This window comes from Neoarius graeffei, chromosome 18 (genome assembly GCF_027579695.1).
Source record: "Neoarius graeffei isolate fNeoGra1 chromosome 18, fNeoGra1.pri, whole genome shotgun sequence".
Classification (NCBI taxonomy): domain Eukaryota; kingdom Metazoa; phylum Chordata; class Actinopteri; order Siluriformes; family Ariidae; genus Neoarius; species Neoarius graeffei.
Window position 1 is genome coordinate 47885271 of NC_083586.1, and position 23681 is coordinate 47908951.

The window sequence follows — 23681 nt, forward strand, 5'->3', positions numbered from 1 at the left end:
TTTTGAATCATGTCCTGTCTCTTTCCTTGTCTTGTCATCGGTTGTCTTCCTACTGTGTTATGATGACGTTCACCAGTTTTCCGTTTGCCGCTGATTGGCCTGTGTATTTCAGCCCTCTTGTTTCCTGTGTGCTTCACGAAGTAATCCTGACTACCAGTAGTTACCAAGCCTTGCATTCTGTTATCTTGATTCTCTGGTTTTGATCCTGTTTCTCGTTACCTGCAGTCTGATTCTTGTTTCGTCCCGTCTAGGTTGTTTGGCAATCGCCTGACTTTGTGTCTGTTTTTTGATGGCGACGGTTTCATGTTTTGGATTTGTCTGCCAAGTTTAATAATAAACTCTTAAACTGCATTTGCATCCACCTCCAGCCACTTCCTAACAACGATTAATTTCTAACAGCATGTATGGATGTGTTTTATTCTTCTGGACCACAGCAAGATGGCAAAGCTTGCAATCTTTTATTTATTAATGAAAGGTACGTCATCTGTTTATAGTTGGATTTAATATTGTGAAATAACCACAGAACAAGTTACTTCGTGTTAGCAACCACAGTGTAAAGAAAAGTTCCTTAACCAGCCTTTCTTTTTCTCCATCTTGGCGTTAATAAGACAAAAAGCACAGCCTGTCAGGTTGGAGCAAAACTGCAAAGCCCTCTGTCCTGAAAACTTCCTTCCATAAATGTCTGCTTAGTGAAAGTTTCCCAAAGTCAATCATAAAGTCTTTGGAGCATTTGCCATGCACGACCCTGTGAACAAGCTGTTACTTTAGAAACAATAACGTATTCGAACAAGTGCATGAATTGAGAATTTGCACACCACTATCTAATTCTGGTCAGCTAGTTTAGACTCAGATCTACAGTGGTGCTTGAAAGTTTGTGAACCCTTTAGAATTTTCTATATTTCTGCATAAATATGACCGAAAACATCATCAGATTTTCACACAAGTCCTAAAAGTAGATAAAGAGAACCCAGTTAAACAAACGAGACAAAAATATTATACTTGCTCATTTATTTATTGAGGAAAATCATCCAGAGTTACATATCTGTGAGTGGCAAAAGTATGTGAACCTCTGGGATGAGCAGTTAATTTGAAGGTGAAATTAAAGTCAGGTGTTTTCAATCAATGGGATGACAATGAGGAGTGAGTGGGCACCCTGTTTTATTTAAAGAACAGGGATCTATCAAAGTCTGATCTTCACAACACATGTTTGTGGAAGTGTATCATGGCACGAACAAAGGAGATTTCTGAGGACCTCAGAAAAAAGCATTGTTGATGCTCATCAGGCTGGAAAAGGTTATAAAACCATCTCTAAAGAGTTTGGACTCCACCAATCCATAGTCAGACAGATTGTGTACAAATGGAGGAAATTCAAGACCATCGTTACCCTCCCCAGGAGTGGTAGACCAACAAAGATCACTCCAAGAACAAGGCGTATAATAGTCGGTGAGGTCACAAAGGACCCCAGGGTAACTTCTAAGCAACTGAAGGCCTCTCTCACATTAGCTAACGTTAATGTTCATGAGTCCACCATCAGGAGAACACCGAACAACAATGGTGTGCATGGCAGGGTTGCAAGGAGAAAGCCACTGCTCTCCAAAAAGAACATTGCTGCTCGTCTGCAGTTTGCTAAAGATCACATAGACAAGCCAGAAGGCTATTGGGAAAATGTTTTGTGGATGGATGAGACGAAAATAGAATATTTGGTTTAAATGAGAAGTGTTATGTTTGGAGAAAGGAAAACACTGCATTCCAGCATAAGAACCTTATCCCATCTGTGAAACATGGTGGTGGTAGTATCATGGTTTGGGCCTGTTTTGCTGCATCTGAGCCAGGATGGCTTGCCATCATTGATGGAACAATGAATTCTGAATTATACCAGCGAATTCTAAAGGAAAATGTCAGGACATCTGTCCATGAACTGAATCTCAAGAGAAGGTGGGTCATGCAGCAAGACAACGACCCTAAGCACACAAGTCATTCTACCAAAGAATGGTTAAAGAAGAATAAAGTTAATGTTTTGGAATGGCCAAGTCAAAGTCCTGACCTTAATCCAATCGAAATGTTGCAGAAGGACCTGAAGCGAGCAGTTCATGTGAGGAAACCCACCAGCATCCAGGAGTTGAAGCTGTTCTGTACGGAGGAATGGGCTAAAATTCCTCCAAGCCGGTGTGCAGGACTGATCAACAGTTACCGGAAATGTTTAGTTGCAGTTATTGCTGCACAAGGGGGTCACACCAGATACTGAAAGCAAAGGTTCACATACTTTTGCCACTCACAGATATGTAACACTGGATGATTTTCCTCAATAAATAAATGACCAAGTATAATATTTTTGTCTCATTTGTTTAAGTGGGTTCTCTTTATCTACTTTTAGGACTTGTGTGAAAATCTGATGATGTTTTCGGTCATATTTATACAGAAATATCGAAAATTCTAAAGGGTTCACAAAATTTCAAGCACCACTGTATGTTGTAGTCGAGTCACTAAACCTTGAGTCCGAGTCCAGTCTCAAGTCTCCAGTGTTCAAGTCCAAGTCATTAAAAAAATTTTGAGTCGAGTCCGAGAACAAGACTCCAACCGCACCATTTGACGGTGGCTGTTTTAGCGCCATTAACATTAGTTTGTTCCTGAACATGATGCATGAACAGGTGAGTGTACATTCTCTTTGTCAGGGAGTGTGAAGTATTCTGTCAGAGATGGTTGGGAGACGGATGTAAGTGCAGAAGATGTGTTTATTAATACAAGTAAAGACGGTAAACAATCCAGAATGGCAGGCAAAATCGTAAAATGGTGAAACAGGCAACAGGTCGAGCGAGGCACAAACAGGCTATCGTAGACTCGGCAGAATCAAAGACGAGAAACAGGAAATCAGGGATCAGGAAACTAAACAAGGAAATAAGACTTGGTAGTGTGTCAGCAATGCAACTCAATACTTCACAAAGTAAGTGTGTTTTCGCAGTTTTTATACAGGTGCGCTGATTGCGCCTTAATCCTGTGCAGGTGTTAGTCGTTTACGGCGTGCGCGAGAGAGACCGCTTGGCGTGCACTGTCCTGAGCGCCCAAGAGTCTATCTGATGCATGCACCCTTGCATGAAATTAGTACAAAAATTAATTTAGATATAAATATCTTATGGCAAGTTATTATGGCATATTACAAAAATAAAGAAAAAATCCAAGTCCTCGTCTCTAATTTATGAGTCCGAATGCAGTTAATGCATGAGTCCGAGTCCAAGTCCGAGTTATCAATGCTCAAGTCCAAGCTGAGTCACGAGTCCTTGAAATTACGGTACGAGTTGGACTTGAGTCCGAGTCCTGGACTTGAGTACTACAAGCCTGACTCAGATCTGTGGAACGTTCCAGCTCTAAGTGATTGATCCAGACTCGATTTTGGATGCTACTGAGGCATACTGAAGATAGTGAAAAAATCTCCTAGATGTTGCTGTAGACATCACATCCTCCATCCATCATTATGCTACAAGGAGTTTCTGCGCCATGCTATTGCGGACTGTTGCGTGTAAATTCCAACACTCGCGTTCTGAGGTCGAATGGGAAGAAGCTCCTGGCTGCTCCAAGGACCAACACCAAAAGTTACAGTGATAGAGCATTTTCATCAGTTGGACCGAGACTGTGGAATCAGCTCCTGTTGTCCCTTCGTAAAGCTGACTCATATGAAACCTTCAAGACTGGTTTAAAGACATTATTTTTTGAACAATGTTATTAATTATTATACATACGGGCCACTTTTTCCATGGAATAAAAGCATGTATTCTATTCCCTTTTAGTGGGTTTATTGATGGCCTGCAATATTGTTATCAAATCTCTTATCCTCCGTATATTACACCACTCTCCCCAATGAAGAATGAGCGTGCAATATTGTTACAATATTACACGTTGTCAAGACAACACGACGTCACACATCAGCGCTCATGTGAAGATCCAATGGCAAAACTTTTCTGCTGCGTATGCACACAATCATTTCTTTATCGGCCGGAAAAGAGAGAACACAAGGCTAATCCAGTGCTAAGTTTAAGCACTAAATAAATAAACTGAAACTAAAGACGTGCTGAACACCTGAAAGGCTACCAACGCTTCATTATATATTCTTCACGCATATTTACAAGAGAAAAACATACAGTACCAATGGACATCAAAAAACTGGAAAAGAGACACGTCGGAGATGTTAAACTTCCGTGCTAGCGAGTGACTGACAGTTTGTACACAAACATGGCTGCGAGGTTTGCTTTGTTAAAAGTGGAAGATTTTGAGAGAATTTTGGCTGCCAGGTCGCTCCATTGTGTGTAGTTGTCAATGTTGATTTTAAAAGTAACTCAGTCAATTACACAGGGAAAATAATAATAATAATAATAATAATAATAATAATAAAAATAATTGGCTTGCCTGCGCTAGCATTGGCCTCTGCTAACACTACACCAGCTAGAAGATAACTGGACTACCGTGCTTATAGCACCAAGTCGCAGGTAAGCTCGCTTTGGTCTTCAAGAATGCTGATATGAAGAGAGTGTATTATTATAATAATAATAATAATAATAATGGCTTTTTTTGTGGTCTATCAAATATATTCCATTCAGCTAGCATGATACTGAACTCACCTTCGACTCATGCTAGCTGAATGTAATATATCTAATATATTAGATATATTACATTCAACGCCAGCCTATTACACTCAACGCCAGCCAATATTATTAAATTATGCAATTGATTAGTATACAACTTTATTGATTATCCTAATTTTCTTATGATTTGAACACTAATCTTCAATTTGATTAATTTGTTTTCATAATTTTTAATACATGTAAACACTAATATACATATGCTTTAATGTTATAATTTATTATTTGTTCATATCTTTTTTTTATTGTTAGAGCATTGAGACTGTGAAATGCTTTTAAATAAATTTATTATTATTATTATGGGCAGCATGGTGGTGTAGTGGTTAGCACTGTCGCCTCACAGCAAGAAGGTTCTGGGTTCGAGCCCAGCGGCCAACGGGGCCTTTCTGTGTGGAGTTTGCATGTTCTCCCCACGTCTGTGTGGGTTTCCACCGGATGCGCCGGTTTCCCCACCAGTCCAAAGACATGCAGTTAGGTTAATATGGGGTGGCCATTTGTTGAAGTGCCCTTGAGCAAGGCACCTAACCCCCAACTGTTCCCTGGGTGCTGTAGCATAGCTGCCCACTGCTCTGGGTATGTATGTGTGTGTGCTCATTGCTTACTTGTGTGTGCATGTGTGTGTTCACTGCTTTAGATGGATTAAATGCAGAGGATGAATTTCACTGTTTGAGTGTGCATGTGACAAAGTCTTCTTCTGTGTGCTCTCAGTTTCAGAATCAAAGGTTTCAGTTCATCCATATGAACGCGTTTTGAGAACCATTGCATGTTTAAATAGTGTAATATGACACAGAGTGATAATGTTTCACATTTATTGCACTGATTTATTTCCTTTCTTCAACAGCACTGTAGACTATCAAACTTCTTCAGACCTCTATTGCAGATTCTGTGCCATTCCGATCGGTTTGTTGCTCTTGTTTCCCAGTCTTCAGGACTGACACTGTAGGCATTGAGGGTAGACTGAAGGACATCTTTATATCTCTTGTACTGTCCCCCTTGTGATCTTTTACCTTCATCAAGCTCTCCATAAAAAAAAAAGCACCTTTGGTATCCTGGTGTTATCCATACGTACCACGTGACCTGACCATCGGAGCTGGACTTTCATAAGAAATGCCTCGATGCCAGTCCTCAAGGACTTCAGTGTTTGAAACTTTGTCTTTCCATGAGATTTTACAGATCTTTTGCAGACATCTAATATGGAATTGGTCGAGTTTCTTAAGGTGTTTTCAGTACCGTGTCCAAGTCTCACATCCGTATAGCGGTGTGGTTAGCACGACTGTACAATCCACAGCGATCTTGGTGCTGAGTTTAATACCATGGTCTGACCATAACCTGTGTTACGAATAAGTTTGAAGACAACCGAATTGAAGACACGAAGCAGCACCAGCCAGCATGCGCGTAAAGAAGCCACTATGCCCTGCCACCACCAGGAGTAGACTTCATTTGTCAGGACTGTTGGTGCAGCTGCCGTTCCTGGATTGGCTTTATTAACCATCGTAGGCACAAACGGCGGCAGTAAATTAAATTTCTTGTGCACAGAAAACGAAATGAGAGCCGAAGGACACAACAGCTTAGTCCATTATCATCAGAGTAACAAAGGACTGAAACCGGATACTGAATTTATAGCTTGTGCATGGATGTTAATTGAAGTGCAGTTTATGAATTCTTTGCTGCACAAATATTCTTTTTTACTGTCGTTTGACTCGAGCATGGCAGTTCAAATGAAGTTTATTCGGGCACCTACCCAGGAGGCTGCTCCAGTTTGAGAGCCTTTCTTCCTCAGATGTCCGCCTGTTGGTTTCGAAGGTCTTAACGCCATCACGAATCATTCTCCTCAACACCAGTCTAGCTTCTGGGGCTGGAGCCCAATCAGCAATCTCACAGTCTCTGAAGGTCCTTTTGAGGACATCTTTGAATCTGTTCTTGGGAAATCCAATGCTTCTGGTTCCTGCAGATAGCTGGCTGAAGAGAAGTTGTTTAGGAAGGCAATGTGCATCCATTCCAACTGCATGTCCAGACCATCTTTGTCTATTCTGCTGTAACATTTATAACATTTCTGCTGTAACACAGGTTCGAACCTCATGGCCGAAGGGGGCCTTCCTGTGTGGAGTTTGCATGTTCTCCCCTTGTCTACGTGGGTTTCCTCCGGGTGCTCCGGTTTCCCACACAGTTCAAAGACATGCAGATTAGGTAAAAACACCCAGCCACTGGGGTTGCACAAGACAGTGCATACTTAGTGCCAGTCCCAAGCCTGAAAAGAGTGGGGAGGGTTGCATCAGGAAGGGCAGCCGATGTAAAAAATCTATACCAAAGGGGTGGCATGGTGGTGTAGTGGTTAGCACTGTCATCTCACAGCAAGAAGGTTCTGGGTTCGAGCCCATTGGCCGATGAGGGCCTTTCTGTGTGGAGTTTGTTCTCCCCGTGTCTGCATGGGTTTCCCCCACAGTTCAAAGACATGTAGGTCATGTTAACATGGGATGGCCTTGGCCTGAAGTGTGCTTGAGCAAGGCACCTAACCTGCAACTGCTCTCCAGGCACTGTAGCATGGCTGCCCACTGGGTACAGTGTCTTGCAAAAGTATTCATCCCCCTTGGTGTTTGTCCTGTTTTGTCACATTACAAGCTGGAATTAAAATGGATTTTTGGAGGGTTAGCACCATTTGATTTAAACAACATGCCTACCACTTTAAAAGGTGCACGTTGTTGTTTTATTGTAACACAAACAATAATTAAGATGAAAAAACAGAAATCTAGAGTGTGCATAGGTATTCACCCCCCAAAGTCAATACTTTGTAGAGCCACCTTTTGCTGCAATTACAGATGCAAGTCTCTTGGGGTATGTCTCTATTAGCTTAGCACATCTAGCCACTGGGATTTTTGCCCGTTCCTCAAGGCAAAACTGCCCCAACTCCTTCAAGTTAGATGGGTTGCGATAGTGTACAGCAATCTTCAAGTTATGCCACAGATTCTCAATTGGATTGAGGTCTGGGCTTTGATTAGGCCATTCCAAGACATTTAAATGTTTCCCTTTAAACCACTCCAGTGTCGCTTTAGCAGTATGTTTAGGTTCATTGTCCTGCTGGAATGTGAACCTTCGTCCCAGTCTCAAACCTCTGGCTGACTCAAACAGGTTTTCCTCCAGAATTGCCCTGTATTTAGTGCCATCCATCTTTCCTTCAGTCCTGACCAGTTTTCCTGTCCCTGCAGATGAAAAATATCCCCACAGCATGATGCTGCCACCACCATGCTTCACTGTAGGAATGGTGTTCTCAGGGTGCTGGGTTTGTGCCACACATGGCATTTCCCATGATGGCCAAAAAGATCAATTTTAGTCTCATTTGACCAGAGAATCTTCTTCCATGTGTTTGGGGAGTCTGCCACATGCTGTTGGGCAAACTCCAAACGTGTTTTCTTAAGCAATTACTTTTTTCTGGCCACTCTTCCATAAAGCCCCGCTCTGTGGAGTGTACGGCTTAAAGTGGTCCTATGGACAGATACTCCCATCTCCGCTGTGGATCTTTGCAGCTCCTTCAGTGTTACCTTTGGTGTCTTTGTTGTATCTCTGATTAATGCCCTCCTTGCCCGGTCTGTGAGTTTTGGTGGGCGGCCTTCTCTTGTCAGGTTTGTAGTGGTGCCATATTCTTTCCATTTTGCTGTAATGGATTTAATGGAGCTCCCTGGGATATTCAAAGTTTGGGATATTTTTTATAACCCAACCCTGATCTATACTTCTCCACAACTTTGTCTCTGACCTGTTTGGAGGCTCCTTGGTTTTCATGTTGCTTGCTTAGTAGTGTTGCAGAGTCAGGGTCCTTCCAGAACAGGGTGATTTATACAGACATCATGTGACAGATCATGTGACACTTTGATTGCAAACAGGTGGATCTGAATTGACTAATTATGTGACTTATGAAGTGAATTGGTTGGACCAGCTCTTATTTAGGGGTTTCATACGAAAGGGGGTGAATACCTATGCACACTCCAGATTTTTGCTTTTTCATCTTAATTATTGTTTGTGTCACAATAAAACAACAATTTGCACCTTTAAAGTGGTCGGCATGTTGTGTAAATCAAATGGTGCTAACCCCCCAAAAATCCATTTTAATTCCAGTTTGTAATGCAACAAAACAGGACAAACACCAAGGGGGATGAATACTTTTGCAAGACACTGTATGTGTGTGTGCTCATTGCTCATGTATGACTTCACTGCTTCAGATGGGTTAAATGCAGAGAGGAATTTCACTGTGCTTGAGTGTACATGTGATAAATAAAACTGCTGTTCTTCTTCTTCTTGAAAAAGCAATTGGGCCTTTGCCCTGTATTCTTCCCATCACAAACTATGTGATCTATGTGACAAATCAAATAAATTAAATTCACATAGCCTCAATGCTGCCATGTAAAGGCAAACTGCAGTATCTGCATATTGCGACGGTGGCAAAAGACAGTCCAATAACATCAGCTATTCGCTATGGGACCGTCTTTTGCCACCAACACAATATGCAGATACTACAGTTTGCCCTTGCACAGCTGAATGCTTGTCACAGAACACCAGTTAAGAACCTCAGCACTGGTGGCATGATCATACCATTTGATCTTCATAATTAAACATAGATACAGTATCTTTGATGAAATTTCTCGACTTGTTTTACTTGATATCAGTACATAGTCCACGTTTCGAAAACAAAATAAAACAGCCTAAAATAGCAATATCCTGAAACAGTTTTTCTGTAGAACTCATGATGAAATATTTTACTGGTCAACTTGTAATCCAGTAATGCATACAGTGCATTGTTACAACAAGCAGAGGTACAGTCGGCCCCTAATACTGCCTCGCATTTTAATGATTTTTCAGATTCTCTACAATTGGCTCTAAACTACGGAAGCCGAGAGAGGCCCTTCATATAATCCTTTTTTTTTATTCACCTTGTTATCCCGAGATAACGACATAATTAATTCAGGATCTCGCGAAAACAACACAACTAATTCGAGATCTCGAGAAAACAAAACCGTTATTTCGAGATCTCAAGAAAACAAAACAATTATTCCGTGATCTCGAGAAAACAAAACAATTATTTCATGATCTCGAGTAAACAGCTGAGAAATGGTTCATTCAGGTGCGCCAAGAGACTTGTGATATGCTGACTTTGGGGCTATTTCTCATTCTGTATAGATGCAACTTTGGTCATTAGAATGTCTGGAATAATCGATCACCTAATAAGGCAATATTTTGATCAGGGGTTGACACAGGGAGAGATTGCATTAAGTCTTTTAATAAGGGATCATTTCAAAATTAGTCCGCGGCACCTCCGCAGAAGACTGGCCCGGCTTCGTCTCTACCCACGGAGATACAGTGATCCAGCTGAGATCATGAAATAATTGTTTTGTTTTCTCGAGATCTCAAAATAACCGTTTTGTTTTCTCGAGATCTCGAATTAGTTGTGTTGTTTTCTCGAGATCCTGAATTAATTTTGTCATTATCTCGGGATAACAAGGTGAATAAAAAAAGATTATATGAAGGGCCTCTCGCGGCTTCCGTACTAAACTGATTCACGGGATGTTTTTTTTTTTTTAATTGTTCTGAATTTCTGCCCACAAGTAGTCACTAGCCATAACCAGGTTTACATCTCTATCCCAAATGTTGATCGCAAGTCTGAATACAACCTGAGCTCCAGAACAGCTACAGTTTCTTCCCATGTTTACAATCTCCAGTTCCGCCTTCATCTTTCATATGGGATAATATATGATTTACCACGTGCCCTAATGCACTTTCAGGTGCAGAATTTCAATTACCAGTGCGATTTTGATCTGGAAGTGTCAACCATAAATAGGCAGCAATCATTCAGGTTGTGTTTTGTGTTTGTTATGAAGCCAAGCTCGTATGCTGACGAGACACAGTGGGACTCACCTCCCACTGCAGGTGAGGGGGAATGTTCCGGATCTGAATCTTACGACTCCTGCGGAAAGAGAGCGGTTCAAAGATTAGATCAGATTTGATATTATACTGACTTTTCCAACAGTGCATGCAGCAACAATGTTTTATGTCAACATAGTGGGCTTGATTTAATTAGCAGAGGAATGAAGTACGACTGCTCCTTATTCATTTGAATTCAGCCCTAAGCCCAGGTTCTCTCGTCTCGATGTATGTCTGAGGTGTCGAGAAATACCCGAAACATGACTGCTAAAATACAGAATACACTTGGTTGTTTTCTGAAACTTTGATTTATGTACCTTGATAAATGAGAAATCAAAGACAACAGTGTTTTATTTCTGAAAAACGCTGGCTGATATTTAAGAACATATTTTCTCAGACTAAGTGCATAATTATGTGCCAACACCCTGGCCCTAAATGACCCAAGACTTCGTCTGCAACGTATTACATCATTGGCTGTAACGAGATCACAAGCCTACATCACCTTAATGAGATCAGGCGCGTGCCAACTACTGTTCTTCTATCACTTCAAGACTACAGAGAGAGAAACCTGGTGCTAAAGCCACCTGCTAGAAACAAAACTATTCACTGCTGGACTCAAGCATTGATCAATTGAGCAGAAACAGCAGAGTGGACGCCTTTTGATTAGCGTTCATCTGATATGACTCAGCGAAAGGAAGTAGAGTATAAATCTTTTTCCTCCCACATTAGACTAAATTCAGGAGTGTGAGCGTCTACCTTTTCCAAAGGACAGTGCAAATACAACTATAATTTTCTATAACTCATAATTACACAGCAGCAAGCATACCATGTTGATTTAAACTTTGACTTCAAACTGCTTGAATTCGACTGGAAGCATGGAAATATTAGATTTAATATTATTAATTATTATACATACGGGCCACTTTTTCCATGGAATAAAAACATGTATTCTATTCCCCTTTAGCAGGATTACTGATGGCATGCAATATTGTTTTCATATCGCTTATCCTCCATGTATTACGCCACTCTCCCCAATTGAGAATGAGCGTGCAATATTGTTATAATATTGCATGTTGTCAAGACAACACGATGTTACACGTGAAGATCCAATGACAAAACTTTTCTCCTGCGCATGCACACAATCATTTCTTTGTCGGCCGGGAGAGAGAGAAGACGGGGTCAATTCAGTGCTAGGTTTAAGCACTAAATAAATAAACTGAAACTAAAGACGCACTGAACACCCAAAAGGCTACTAAAACTTCATTATATATTCTTCACACATATTTACAAGAGAAAAACATACCAACAGACATCGAAAAACTGGAAAAGAGACACGTCAGAGATGAAAAACTTCTGCGCTAGTGAGTGACTGACATGGCCGCCAGGTTTGCCTCATTAAAAGCTGAAGATTTAAAGAGAAAGACGCACTGAACACCTGAAGGCTACAAAAACTTCCCTGGATATTCTTCATGCATATTTGCAAGAGAAAAACATACCAACGGACATGGAAAAACTGGAAAAGAGAGCAATGGTGGAAATATTGTCAAAGTTTTACTTGGAGGTGAGGAAAAGTGACGGAGACTTTTACAAGAGGACGTCACTTGTGGACTTCACTCAGCAAAGCCCTTTTGTTTTGAAGAACTGCAATGTAACAATTAACTAAGACCAAAAGTAACTTTGAACTTGAACTGTCAACCTGTATGTAGCTTTTGGACTTGTACCATTTTTATTGTTAGAACTTTGACTTTGTACATGTACACTGGATTGACCAAAATCAGCATTCAGTACTGGTAAGTTACCGCCCTGTTCTTAACTTTTTGTAAAATCTATAATTGTTCCATCGAACGTGTATGTATAATAATAATAATAATATTGGCTGGCAGGTGGCACGGTGGTGTAGTGGTTAGCGCTGTCGCCTCACAGCAAGAAGGTCCGGGTTTGAGCCCCGTGGCCGGCGAGGGCCTTTCTGTGCGGAGTTTGCATGTTCTCCCCGTGTCCGCGTGGGTTTCCTCCAGGTGCTCCGGTTTCCCCCACAGTCCAAAGACATGCAGGTTAGGTTAACTGGTGACTCTAAATTGACCGTAGGTGTGAATGTGAGTGTGAATGGTTGTCTGTGTCTATTGGCCCTTTTCCACTACCCTTTTTCAGCTCACTTCAGCTCGCTTCAGCTCACTTCAGCCCGACACGGCTCGCGTTTCGACTACCAAAGAACAGCACGACTCGGCATGCTTCAGCCCTGCTTAGCCCCTAAAACTCGCACCGTTTTGGAGTGGGGCTGAAGCGAGCCAAAGCGAGCCGAGTGAGGCTGGGGGCGTGAGCAGACACTCCCCTGTGCACTGATTGGTGAGGAGGCGTGTCCTCACATGCCCACACACGCCCCACGAGCACGCTGGGATCTGTAAACACCATAAACCCGGAAGAAGAAGAATTACGAATTACGAGAATTTCTGGAGCCTTATGCGCCTCGCCTCATCTATACGCTCTTGCCAGTATCTGTTGGCGTTGTCGGTGACAACAAGCCACAGCACCAAGACCAGCAACACTAACGACTCCATGTTTATTGTTTACTATTCGGGTCGTGAGACTACCGCTTAAAAGGTCACTGATGTCACTGTTTGCGCTGCTTAACGACATCACGTGACGTCCACCCACTTTCGCTAACTCCACCCAATGTGTCCACCCACTTCCAGCCAGCATGGTTCAGCGCGGTTGTAGTCGAAATGCAACTTCAATAGCCCCGCTCAGCTCGACTCAGCCCAACTCAGCACGGCACGGCTCAGCCCAACTCAGCCGCGTTTGTAGTGGAAAAGCGGCATATGTGTCAGCCCTGTGATGACCTGGCGACTTGTCCAGGGTGTACCCCGCCTTTCGCCCGTAGTCAGCTGGGATAGGCTCCAGCTTGCCTGCGACCCTGTAGAACAGGATAAAGCGGCTAGAGATAATGAGGTGAGATGATATTGGCTGGCTTTTTTGTGGTATATCAGATATATTCCATTCAGCTAGCATGATATTGAATGAGTCAAAGACTGATATACCACTCAAAGCCAGCCAATATTATTTAAATATTAAAAAAATTATATTGACCAACTCACTGATTCTTCGCTTTAATTCAAGCTTATTTTCATCAATTGACCTTCTACTGCTAACTACAGATTCTGTAGCGAATTAAACATATTTTCAGCTGAGAGAGATCCACTGTTCTCTTCTGGCTGGGTTTCAGGTGGGCGTGGCTAGAATAGAATTAGTTGACGTCACGTAACACCGTAAATGATTCATAATCAGAAATTCGTTTACGTCAGTTACTCGCTTTAAACCATCCACAGAAACCGAAGTAACTTCTTTCTGGCTCACTCGGCCTCTGAGCGGTCACGATCGAAACTGCATCTTTCGCGCGTTTTTACCATTATTAGCACAGTAGTTTATGAATCATCATGGCAATGTCACTGACTTCATAGATGTGGTTTTGAATTTAATCACCATTTTGTCACTAAGGTAACAGGGTGGAAACAGTTCAGAAATCTTCACAAGAAGCAAAATGAAAAGCTGAAAAGATGTGCTGGGATGCTTATGCCAAGGACATTGCAAGAGCAGCAAATAAGCCATGAGCATGCTGACGTAAGTTTGTAATAATATTTTATTTCACTTTTCATGCCATCACAACTTCATGGCATGAACAATGACACGGAAAGATGTCAATGTCACAGAGTAACAAGTTTTAATATGACAAAACAGGTAAGGTTTTTTTATATATCAATTTCTTTTATGTCTCACTTACGTGCTAGAAAACAGAACTGAAGCAAAAAAAAAAAAAAAGCTCCTGTTGCATTTTTACAGATATAATACGCGCTTAAAGTCCGAACGGTCTACACTGCCCTACTGATTCCAATGGAATTCCAATTGTAAAAAAAAAAAGATGGATGTCAGACAGACAACTGAAAAATGCTTCACAAATAGTTCTGGTGTAAATTAGCCTTGATTCTATCCACATTCACTGGATATGAGAAATCGCGCGCTCTGATTGGCTACTCTACTACTAGGCTATCAGCTCATATACCATGAGTAGAGAAAAACAAAATGGCGGAGCGCATCAAGTCAGATATATCACTTTGTTATCAAGTATTTAAAAGAAACAGAACTAGCTAAAAGAATATAGAGTTGTTTTTATTGGGCGGCACGGTGGTGTAGTGGTTAGCGCTGTTGCCTCACAGCAAGAAGGTCCGGGTTCGAGCCCCGTGGCCGGCGAGGGCCTTTCTGTGCGGAGTTTGCATGTTCTCCCCGTGTCCGCGTGGGTTTCCTCCGGGTGCTCCGGTTTCCCCCACAGTCCAAAGACATGCAGGTTAGGTTAACTGGTGACTCTAAATTGACTGTAGGTGTGAATGTGAGTGTGAATGGTTGTCTGTGTCTATTACCCTGTCCACACTAGGGATTTTGTACCGATACGAAACTACTTTCGTACCGTAACACCTGTCCACACTAGCAACTATACCAGTACTGTAGCGGTATAACTGTATCGGTACGAAACCCACAAATGTATGGGTTTCGTACCGGTACAGTATCGGTACTGTAGCGCTTCACGTAGTGTGGACAGATGAAGCGGTTCTGTATCGATACAAACATAATGCGCAAGCGCAAAGTCACACACCTCAATCGATGTCTTCGCTGAATAAAATAGTGAAGAATGGAGATTCGTTTGTTTCTTTCTCAATTGCCTCGCGCGTTTTATACGATTCAACTGAATAAATGACCACCAGAAATACAGACTGTACATTGACAACAAAAAGCACACACACGTTGTTTCATCCGTACGGAAGCCGCGAGAGGCCCTTCATATAATCCTTTTTTTTATTCACCTTCTTATCCCGAGATAACGACATAATTAATTCAGGATCTTGAGAAAACAACACAACTAATTCGAGCTCTCGAGAAAACAAAACCGTTATTTCGTGATCTCGAGTAAACAGCTGAGAAATGGTTCATTCAGGTGCGCCAAGAGACTTGTGATATGCTGACTTTGGGGCTATTTCTCATTCTGTATAGACGCAACTTTGGTCATTAGAATGTCTGGAATAATCGATCACCTAATAAGGCAATATTTTGATCAGGGGTTGACACAGGGAGAGATTGCATTAAGCCTTTTAATAAGGGATAATTTCAAAATTAGTCCGCGGCACCTCCGCAGAAGACTGGCCCGGCTTCGTCTCTACCCACGGAGATACAGTGATCCAGCTGAGATCATGAAATAATTGTTTTGTTTTCTCGAGATCACGGAATAATTGTTTTGTTTTCTCGAGATCTTGAAATAACGGATGCCATATATTCTCGGAAGGAAGTTACTCGGTAACCACGGAAACATTTCGCGCACGCGCATTTCAACTACCGTGAAAGAAAACCGCAAACATTTCTTGCTAGTGTGGACAGATGCACTAAACTGTACCGGTATACTTTGTATCGATACAGTTATACCACTTTCGTACCGGTATAAGTGTGAACACAGCATAAGTGCCAGCCCTGTGATGACCTGGTGACTGGTCCAGGGTGTACCCTGCCTTTCACCCGTAGTCAGCTGGGATAGGCTCCAGCTTGCCTGCGACCCTGTAGAACAGGATAAAGCGGCTAGAGATAATGAGATGAGTTGTTTTTATTCCACAATATCGCCTGTTCCACACTCCAGCCCAGTCGGTGGCAGTAATGCACCTTTAAGTTGGTTTGCCAACCGCCAAAAAAACCCTGAAGAAGAAGAAAATGGTGGAGCGTGTTGCTGAACCAACCGAGGACGAAATAAAAACTCTACTCGAAAACAAAACCCCAAAAAATACAAGAAAAAAGCAACAAAATACAGAATAAAAGTATCTGTAATGGTAAGAACGTATCTGTTTTATTTTTTAAGAATTATTATTCTGCTACCCTAGCACATATGTTTTGGCTATGTCCAACTCTACGTACATTTTGGTTGGATATTTTCAAATCATTTTCCAATATTTGTAGAAAAATAATAGATCCAGATCCTATAGACTCCTTCGCAGTAAACGTCATTCATACGTAAGCGGAAATTGCGTGCGCAGCCTGGACCCAAAAAAGACTCAGAAATGCCTAGTTGTTGTGTTGTCGGGTGTCAGAATCGTAGCAGTGATGGGGTTAAAATGTTCAGAATTCCAGCAGGATCTCACCCATTCCAAAAAAATCGCCGACGTCTATGACTACAAGCCATCAAACATGTAGACTGGGATGAAAGCACCATCAAAAATGCGCGGGTTTGCAGCGCCCACTTCATCACAGGTAAGATCAGGCTATTTATTAAATCTTTCTTTTTTTATTCTTTCTAGTCTTCGTTTATTGATGTAGCAAAATACTTTGGTAACGTTTGTCTGATTAGCTGGGTCATAGTTACACAATGTAATGAATATTGTTAGCATGTTAACTTAGCTTTGCATGCAATTTTGCTTGTAGGAGAGCTCTCGCTTGACTCAAGCAGTCCAGATTTTGTGCCATCATTATTTGTGTATGCCGAAAATCACAATTTTAAAGCAAGGATGGAAAGGTAAAATTGTGTGCCCTCACTCTAAATGCCAACTTACGTTGACTGCTCTAACCTAGCTCCCGCCCCGTTCAGTTTCATTTCTGCTCTCTGCCTCTCGCTTTTTACGCAGCTCTGATTTCTCTTAGCTGCACTCTTTACACTATCATTCCTTTCATGCCATTCCCTCCTGCAAATTGCTGTTTAGTGTCGGTATTTGCTGTTGTAGCTAAAGCCACATTGCCATCACATCACTGGCATAATTTGATTAAAACAAAATGAATATGAATGTCCCATTGTTAATCAAGTTGTACATGCCCGCACATAACATAATCATATGCGTCTAAAGACTTGTAGGCACGAAGTTTTTCGTGGGTGTACACTGAAGTCTGGTCAATAAGGTACGAGTATATATCTGGCCATTGCATACCAGGGAACTTACTAACATCGTCCGTCCACTCTTTAATTAAATGCGGATCCGGTAGGCGATGTCCACTTGTTAGAGTTAACTTATTTATGTAGCATTCTCGATCTTGTAACGACAATTGTTTGGCATAATCTGACAGCTCATAATGCCGGTCTATGGGCAGCGCCATTGTTTCTGGGTCCAGGCTGCGCACGCATCCTGGCAACGGTCGGTTTGTTTACAAACATGCGAAGGGGTCTATAATTGCCATTTTCGAAATGGTACACACTGAACTGTCTTTGTCAAAGGGCCAATCACAGCTGATTGCGTTCTGTACTTTATTAGCTCGTCGTTTAATATTAACAAACGGGAAGTCACCCTCACCTCCTAAGCACTCACGTTGGGTGAGCGATGTAATGTCTTTTCTTCAGCTTGAAAAGATCAGGACCATTATACATAATTCAAAAGAAAAATTCCAAACTATATGGCAGCCCTTTCTAGATTATTATGAAAATGTGTTTGATGCAACTTCTCTTGATTAAAGACTTGACTATACTCAATAGTAAAGAAAATACTTGCCTCTGACCCCCCCTCTTTTTTCGTGGTTTCTATTTTCATTTATTTTTTGTTATTAGTAACATTATTATTATAATTTTTTCCTTTTTTGTTATTTCTTATTATTTCTTTTTGAGCTTTTCATTAAAATAGTACTGTGTTTTATTTATCTATTTTTTTTCTCAACGCAATCTCTGTTACACTTGTTTACATGTTCCCCATTTGTGGGGACATCATATTAGGGTGACAGTGGAGAAGGTAAATTTATATGGAAGTGTACTTTCTGATATTGTGCGCTCCTCTGTGACAGCATAAATGTATGTTGAGTTGTTTGCTCTGAATACCTTTTAAAACAATAAAAACATTTTGAAATAAAATAAGAATTATTATTATAGCATTTTTCACAAATTGCTCCTGTCATTTCGCCGGTTTGTTTATATTCTAAGTGGAAATGATTTTGTCGGACGTTTTGTACAAAGTTTTTATTTACCAAATTTGCAAAAAAAATGTAAATAAAAATGCTGTTTCTCAAAATCCAGTGAATGTGGCTATAATAAAACAGCTATTCCACTCAATCTCGTCGTACATGACTTATAGCCGAATCGGCGCTACGTGCCTCTTCGGCTATCAGGTCATGTACGACTTGATTTCGTGGAATAACTGTTAAATAGTTCCACTAAAGGGAACTCATAATGCTACACGGCACAGTGGTGTAGTGGTTAGCACGGTCGCCTCACAGCAAGAAGGTTCCGGGTTCGAACCCAGCGGCCGGCGAGGGCCGTTCTGTGTGGAGTTTGCATGTTCTCCCCGTGTCTGCGTGGGTTTTCTCCGGGTGCTCCGGTTTCCCCCACAATCCAAAGACATGCAGTTAGGTTAACATGGGGTGGCCTTGGGCTGAGGTGCCCTTGAGCAAGGTACCAAACCCCTGACTGCTCCCCGGGCGCTGTGATGTGGCTGCCCACTGCTCTGAGCATGTGTTCACTGCTTCAGATGGGTTAAATACAGAGGATGAATTTCACTGTGCTTGAAGTGTGCATGTGACGAATAAAGGTTTCTTCTTCTTCTTCTACAGCATACAAAGACATTCTAGACAATCATGTACCTCCAACTTTGTGACAAAAGTTTGTGGGAAAACCACATATAAGGGTCCTGGTCGGGCGTCCACATATTTTTGGCCATATAGTGTAGCTTGATGCAACAAAATGCTGCACAAATATTCCACTTTCTTATTCATGTATCTTTTTCTCTGGCGTTTATATTGCATCGGATTGTATAACGATCACCATTATTCACCACTAAGCCACTATGGTGCTTGTTTTTGAGTGTTTTCTCAAATCGAACATTAGTAAATGCTTGAGCAATTACAAATGAAACCAAATAGCCCCCAAGCATAACTACGTCATCACTTGTTTACCGTAATGCACTGTGAGGGATAGCCGGGGTCGGTAGTTGAGCGATATGACAGATGTCAGATTAATTTTACATAAGAGCGACGTGAGAGGAGCAATTATGCCGTGCTCTGTCGTGGAAGACAATGAAATTGGTGATTTAAAGAGGTGGATAACATGTTGAGGGCTTATAGCAGGAAAATCGGAATTCAAATCAAGCTTGGTGAGAAGGTAAGAGTCCAGACCAAGTTTACCACACTGTATAACAACATCATCTAGCCTAGCCTAACAATAAGCAATACCGGACAATGTGCAATATAAAGTGCAATATCTCTCCTACCGTCGCCCCCCCCCACCTTTTTTTCCCTCCCCCTCCTTCCCCCCTCCCCCCTTCCTCTCTTCCCCATATCTTATTCTTTTTATATATTTGTATATGTAAATACTTTATTTTAATTTATCTAGAAGTTTTCTCTATTTCTTTTCTCTGTTTATCTGTAAAGCCTAGGTCACAACCGGACGTATGATTTTTTGGCTGTGCGATTTTTGGTGTTTCCCAAATCGCTGCGTTTTTTTTGTTCGTGGAGAAAGATGTACGTCGGCCGTAAGTTTGTCTTGCAACCTGAAAAAAACGTAAGCGCCCGTAGAGTTTGTTTGACATGACAAAGAACCTCTGCGGCCAGTCTGCGGCCAGTCTACAGCTCGAAAATCAGCATGTCACACGCGTACCCTCCGTGCGTTTCTTGCGTTTTTTGCACGTAGACCAGCCGTAGGAGCACGTACGGCCGGTTGTGACCGAGGCATAATGATGCTGCTGGAATCTTAATTTCCCTGAGGAAACCCACCCAAAGGGATCAATAAAGTTTTATCTAATCTAATCTAATCTAATCTAATCAAATCTCAGAATGTCTTATTTCCGAGGACGTACATTGCACCAGCTAAACTTTATCAAGAAAACAAATCTATCTGAATATCAAGAATTGTGTGCAGCCTCTCTGAAATTGGCTGTAATGTCTATAGTGTTCATGGTGAAGTTACATTAAGTCTAAGATTGCTTCGTGATCCTGGGCCCAGATGAACAGCATCAAAACATTTATAAATGAGTGATTAGTTCAATAAAACTTGATATCAAGAAACATAAAAAAAAAAAACCTTTGGAAACCCGATGATCTGCCATGTCACATTCAGTATAGATGCATTTTCTTCAATAAATGCCACTAGTGAGATACACTGAACATTATACACACCTGAAAGAAAACCCTTCGTGGTTCGGGAGTTTTATCGGTCCGACAGGCTCGTTCAGCTGCCGAGTGCTTCAGCACATTGAGAGGCAAAGGCTTTAGAATGCTTCTTTGTTTTACAGGCTTTGGAATATCGCTAGTTTCAGACGATGAACAGTGTCGATTGTTATAATCTTCTATCACCGAAGGCCGTTCCGTAGACCGTGGAAATATTTCTGGGTCACAGTTTAAGTATGTCTTTTTAATGTAAGCGACAAACACTTGTTCATTTCGATTCAGTTTGAAGGTTTTCATTGCGGATTAAACTTATCCATTTCTTTCTTCTCTTCTTCTCGAGTGGCAGCTGATAAAAGCTCAAATTAGATGTTCCCTTTGCTGTGGAGACGCAGTAAGGCACACAGCAATTCACTTTAGGCATGGTTAAAACCAGTTAGACAGAACAATGCAGTGTTTAACAATGGCAAAAGTAAACAATATGGTGGAGCTGACTCCGGGTATTGCCCATAATGCATTGCGGTAAACAAGTGATGATGTAGTTATGGGTTCGAGTCATTGGCTAAAGTAAATTCATTTATTCACTGATTGTGTAGTCATAAGTCGTTGTTTTATCCTGGTCAGAGTCGCATTGGATTTGGACCCTATCCAGGGAATAGGGTAAAGCTTTAAATGTAATTTCTAAATGTGCAATGAAGACAGCTTTGCTTGCTCTTCCATTAAACCTCATGGAGAGTACATGTCTATGTCTGAAAGTAGAGCCAAGGCTTACAAACCTCTCCAATCCTAATCCAATTGGGCCACTGAGAAGCAAGTTTGCTTAAATTTCAAATGGCACTCATCTTGAGTCTCAGACAAGCAGATATAAATGACAGATGTGATAGATTAGCAAGCGATTACCTTATTAAGGGAATGTGTTATTTCGTGCTTCAACATCTAAAGAGGCTTCTTACACAGGAAAGACGCCGTAAGCAGAAAACTGAAGAGATTGAGAGGAGACTTGGACAAGGAGCCAGCCATTTCTGGGCCAACTCTTGACCCAGGCATCCTGGGCCTCCTGAAATCTTTAAGTTTGTCTAAGGTCCTGCTCTGGGATCCCCCACCTCCAGTTCCAGAGACACCTCTAAGCTGAATTAACCCAGCTTCCTGCTTTGTCTAGTAAGCCCATAAGCCCATAAGAGACCAGAAAATCTGCAGAGGAGCCAAATGAGCCTGAGGGTGAAAGAAAGGGTGACCAAATGCATTTACATTTATTTATTTATTCCCCCCAGATCAATTTATTCCATGTGACTTACGACTGGATACAACCCAAGTACACAGACGAGCAGTTAAGGGTCTTGCTCACGGGACTAACAGTGGCTCTCTGGTAGCCCTGGAATTTTAACTTGCAATTTTCCAACCACTAGTTCCTTAAACACTGAACCACCCAAATAGTGTCACAAAGGATCTTGGACTGCTGCAGAAAAGCCATGCTTTCTGAAATCTGGATGGTGATACAGTAAATGACTGAAATGCTTATGGCTTAAGACCAGAATGGTGCATTCCCATTAGGTTTCTACAGAGCTTTCAGATGCTCTGGATAATGGAATGACAAACAAACGAAAAGCTGTATAAGAGCTTTTGAGGTTCATTCCTGGATAGACATTTGCCGATATTATATTTCCACATTTATTCATTAGTGAGACCACTAGGTGAATTCAAGCTTCATTATTCACTCTTCTCATTTGCTTGCTTGGAAATCTAATTACCCAGGCTAACAGTGTGAGCTAATATACTATCACTCAAATGCACAGCAAGCTCCGTCTAGCCATAAACCTTATACCATGTACTTAACCTGCCCTGGTCTTTTACATGATTTAACTCACATTGTTTGCACTCTGTTTTTGGCTTTGTATTGTTGTTCCCTGACCACTCAACCACTGCCACACTCACCCACTTCTGGGTCACTTTCTGGTTCTCCTTGATCGAAACTGCTAAAGGACATTTATTCAAAGTGCAGCCTTTCAGTTACTTTGTGTAAGTTCAAGGCATGTAATAATCAGAGGGGAACTGTCAGGACCATCTAGGCCTTCAGAGACGGCCCAAACATATCTGCATTTCAAATATTATATTTAATTTCTTTCATTCTTTCATAATTTCATCATAATTATTCTCTTCTAATTCTAATTTGGCCTCATTTTCTATCAAATTTGCTTCAGAAATGAAAGGCTTACTGTCCTGAAAGCATTAAAATAGTCATCCAATGAGATTATTTTGTTTGTTGTTTCTAGACTGAGAAGAGTTTAGAGCGGGCTCACTCATTGGCAGTGATGGGAATAACGGCGTTAGAAATAAACGGCGTTACTAACGGCGTTACTTTTTTTTAGTAACGAATAATCTAACTAATTACTTTTTACATCGTTATCGCCGTTCCCGTTACTCACAATAAAATACTATGCGTTACTTTATTAAAGCTGTTCTCATCTGGCACGCTGCTTGTTCAGCCTTTCTTTCCTCTGCTTTAGTGTGGGGCGGGGAGATGCGAGACAACGGCATAGTAAGCCAATCAGAGTAGATTTGGACAACATACGTAGGTAGGCTCCGCCTACTGCACTACTGCGCACACTTTCAATCGGAAGACACAGCGATGGCGAGCGGTCAGCCCAACACTGCGTTTTCACATTGGAAATACAGCCAGGACTTTTCATTACTTGAAATAAAAGGCAAAAATGTCTACGTGCAATGCACATTATGTCGAGGAACAAAGCGTTTGCCCTCGTCAGTGGCCAGTAATTAGTAACATAATTTTAATAACTACAAAAATATATTAAATTTGATAGATGTCTTATCTCACATTGTCCCACAAAAATATTAATGTAGTGTAGATAACATTACTAATTGGTTCTGTTAAGTGTCCATTTCAGTCATTAAACACATTTAACATTCACTTTTATTATGATTACACTAATTGAATTTGATTTTTTTTTTTTGGGGGGGGGGGGGGGGGGGTAACACAAAATGTAACGGAATAATTACTTTCCCTGGTAATTAGTTACTTTTATGACAAAG

At 41.4% G+C, this 23681-nt stretch overlaps 1 protein-coding gene across 2 annotated transcripts in view; it reads right to left on the bottom strand.

Moving 5' to 3' along the window:
• The window catches only part of igf2bp2b (insulin-like growth factor 2 mRNA binding protein 2b), a 135059-nt gene that overhangs the window by 56974 nt on the left and 54404 nt on the right, over positions 1-23681 (bottom strand). For both annotated transcript variants that reach the window (XM_060898947.1, XM_060898948.1), the window contains exon 3: positions 10533-10581. In XM_060898947.1, the coding sequence (XP_060754930.1) occupies positions 10533-10581 (49 nt within the window). The remainder of the gene's footprint in view (positions 1-10532; positions 10582-23681) is intronic.